The sequence below is a fragment of the Bidens hawaiensis genome, unplaced genomic scaffold (assembly GCF_021521415.1).
Source record: "Bidens hawaiensis isolate Kalapana, Puna unplaced genomic scaffold, B.hawaiensis_p1.1 tig00010731_1, whole genome shotgun sequence".
NCBI classification, from domain to species: Eukaryota; Viridiplantae; Streptophyta; class Magnoliopsida; order Asterales; family Asteraceae; genus Bidens; species Bidens hawaiensis.
The window spans coordinates 4,526-7,908 of NW_027491821.1; the positions used below are offsets into that span (position 1 = coordinate 4,526).

The 3,383-nt window shown below is 30.9% G+C and overlaps 1 protein-coding gene across 1 annotated transcript; it reads left to right on the top strand.

Moving 5' to 3' along the window:
* The first annotated feature begins 411 nt into the window (after nucleotides 1-411).
* Nucleotides 412-1,569, top strand: LOC143536002 (auxin-induced protein 6B-like). The gene has a single exon (XM_077030094.1). It carries the CDS (start codon nucleotides 609-611, stop codon nucleotides 1,023-1,025), a length of 417 nt encoding a protein of 138 aa, XP_076886209.1. The 5' UTR covers nucleotides 412-608; the 3' UTR covers nucleotides 1,026-1,569.
* The last annotated feature ends 1,814 nt before the right edge of the window (nucleotides 1,570-3,383 follow it).

Genomic DNA, 3,383 nt, shown 5'->3' on the forward strand with positions numbered 1-3,383 from the left:
AATCCATCTAATAGTACTTCATCCATTCTTAAACCTAGAAATATAACGCACGAGTAAGTTTCGAATCCGTGATGTCAAACATAAAAACGTTTAGATGAACCTTCCACTAAAGTGGTGATGGCTTACTTTAGTCTATTTAAATTATTACAATTTACTTTTATATTAATAGATTAAATTATAAAGTAATTTATTTTACTAGGCATTAATATTTAATACTTACTGATTTTCTTTATATTAGTTAAAAATAGTTTAAAAAATCAGTTTTAAAAATAAGTTATACCAAGTAAGCATTTTTTTTTAATTTAAAACATAATATTATCACGTAAATAGTTTACATCTGTAGATAAATAATTATCGTAAATAGTGCCAGAGTTGTTCCAAAAGAAATATTAAAAAAGAAAAGAAAAATAATAATAAAACAATAAAATAACCCATTTAGAGCCGTCAAATATTCGTAATTAACTCCAACACCAGGGGCAATTTCGTACCAACATTCTTATAAAACCAACCATCCTATTCCACATTTACACCACTCTCTTTGACACAACACGCAAACACAAAACAAACGTACAAACCGAAAAAAAACAACGTTACCAACAACTCCTAACATGACTGGTTGCAGCAAAATCCGCCACATTGTTCAACTCCGACAAATGTTACGACGTTGGAGAAAGAAAGCCGCACTTGCATCCCGCAAATGCATCCCATCCGATGTCCCCGCTGGCCACGTGGCCGTATGTGTCGGCTCTAATTGCCGAAGATTTGTCGTTAAAACTACTTATCTCAACCACCCGGTTTTTAAAAAATTGCTAGTGCAAGCCGAAGAGGAATTCGGGTTTTCGCAACCGGGTCCATTAGCGATCCCGTGTGACGAATATTTATTTGAAGAAATAATTCGGTTCTTGTCACGGTCTGACTCGTCAGCGAACCGGTACATTAATTTTGAAGAGTTTCAACGTCACTGCCATGTAGGCATCAGGAGTAATATTGACTTCTGGCCAGAGTCTCGACCTCTTCTTCGATAAAAAAAATGGAAACCAAAAAAAATAATGATAATAAAACGGTCGAGTCGGCTCAGATTTTGACCCCGAGTCGACTCGGTCAACATGCACAAAGAGTTATTGCGCGACTCCGATTTGGGGACATTTTAGTAATTTTAGTTACACAAAGATAAAAGAATGAGAGATCTTATGAATTCTTTTACTTTTGTATCTTTTGTATTTTACGGAATTAATTACCCCGAAATGTAAATGGGGTGGTGAGATTTGAGAGTGTTACTGAGTCACCGAGTTGACTCACCGAGTTAAGGAGATGGCAATACTGAGTCGTCCCGGATTTGAATCGGAGTCACAAGTTGTAAGGAATCTTAGAAAGAAGAGGGTGGAAAATGGCTGGTTGATTACATATGGGGGTCACTTTTGTAAATTACCATGTGCATTCAATTGATTTTATTGTTGTTACTATTGATATTATTATAATTAATAAATGCAAATTGTAGAGAAATTCCAAGGCTAGTTGTCCACCAAATAATTCAATTTTTACAACAATTATTATTGCAACAGATTTATAAAGTCTACCATGTTCAAATACTATTTGATTAATTTGTTTTGTTTTCACCTCATTTGATTTATGATATTTATTTAAATAAAACCATAAAGTATTACAAACAAACAAGTATAGATGAGGTTTTAAATCATGACTGATTCCAACAAGAATAAAAAGTTACTATTTAAGATGGATTTAATATTTAACTATATACAATGTAATATTAGTTGTTTAGAAAAAAAAATAAAGGGTATAATTTAAAATTTTACTTTACTTTTTGTTATTAAATATTTTTTTACATTATTAGTTCACGTATATAATATTAAACATATTATCAGCTTTTTAGTAAAAAAAATGCTCAGATAAAAGATTATCTTAAAGATGGTGGGGGAGCAACTAGGAAACAAGAAAAGGAAGGTTGGTGTATAGTTGTGGACGAAATCGCTAAGGGGTACGTATAAAAAATTTCATAAACGAGAGGGAACTAAAATATTTAGACGAAAACGGATAAACTACTATTTATAAAAGTTTTCGGGCAAAAACAGATAGATCAACACTACTGAGCAAAAAAAGGAGGTGTCGGGAACCACCCAAGTCTCCATTATCCATCGCCCATGTTGCCATGGTGGTGAACATCGTTCCATCTATTAGGGATATGGAAGTGGAGGGGGGAGAGCGGCTTAGTGAACTGAGCAGATGGTAAAATAATGATTGAAGAAGCTGGTGATGGTATAAGTTTTCAAGCTCTTTGAATAACTTCATATGTATATTATCATTTATACAAGAAAGGGTTAAATAAGAAGTTTGGTTTTTCTAAAAAGGCTAGGAAGGAGGATATTTTAGTCTACTACCTTACTATTAAAACCCACTTAATTTAATTTCAAAAACCCAATTAATTAAAACCCACTTAAATTTTCACTCATCTCCTACAACTACCACCGCCCACCGCCACCCACCGCCACCGCCTTGCCGGAAAAGTCTTCGGAAATTTCACCGGAAAATAAAACACTATGAAAAACACAATGAAAAAGACACAATGTAAAAAACACAATGAAAAAAAAACTATGAAAATAAAAACACAATGACAAAAACACAATGAAAACACAATTAAATAGCACAATGTAAAAAACACAATGCAAAAAACATTATAAAAAAATAAAACACAATTTTGTAAAACACAATTGTGATAAAACACACATTGTAAAAACCCATGATTTTTTTTTTTTTTATAAAGCAATATGGTACTCATATAAAAGATAAAAAAACACTCGTTTTTATGGTGAAATTGTTTTGAAAAAAAAATGTCGTAAAAAAAAGTTATGGACGTTTTAAAATGATGGGGGAATTTGACATGTGGAGAGAGAAAGTTAACAAATGTGTTATCTCTATTATGCCCCTACCCTTATTTTACACTTGATGATCTCTCTAATCTAATCTCAACCATTCAATTCTCAAATGAATGAACAAGATTATTTCCTATCATTCCTAAGAAAACTAATCTTCTTATTATAACTCAACCCTATATTAAACCATTATAATTATGTATCATTATTTTAAACAAACTTATAAACATAATACAATGTATATGTAAATACATATTTAAATATAAATAATATATCTTGTTTAACTATATTTTAAACATCCTTTCCTGCACATTTTTTTTTATTTTATTTATGTTTGCTTTTTAAATAATGAGATGTATTTTCTTTTAAGGTTACATTATGAGAAGTTCCACGGCGTTTTTTTTATTATGTTTTTATTTTGAATTATTTATTATAAATAAATGCATTATGTTGTTAACGCTACATTTTTTGTTATTATTAAAATATACATTGTTA

Coding starts and splice junctions, on each gene's coding strand:
- LOC143536002 (XM_077030094.1), top strand. CDS start 609: ATGACTGGTTGCAGCAAAATCCGCCACATTGTTCAACTCCGACAAATG.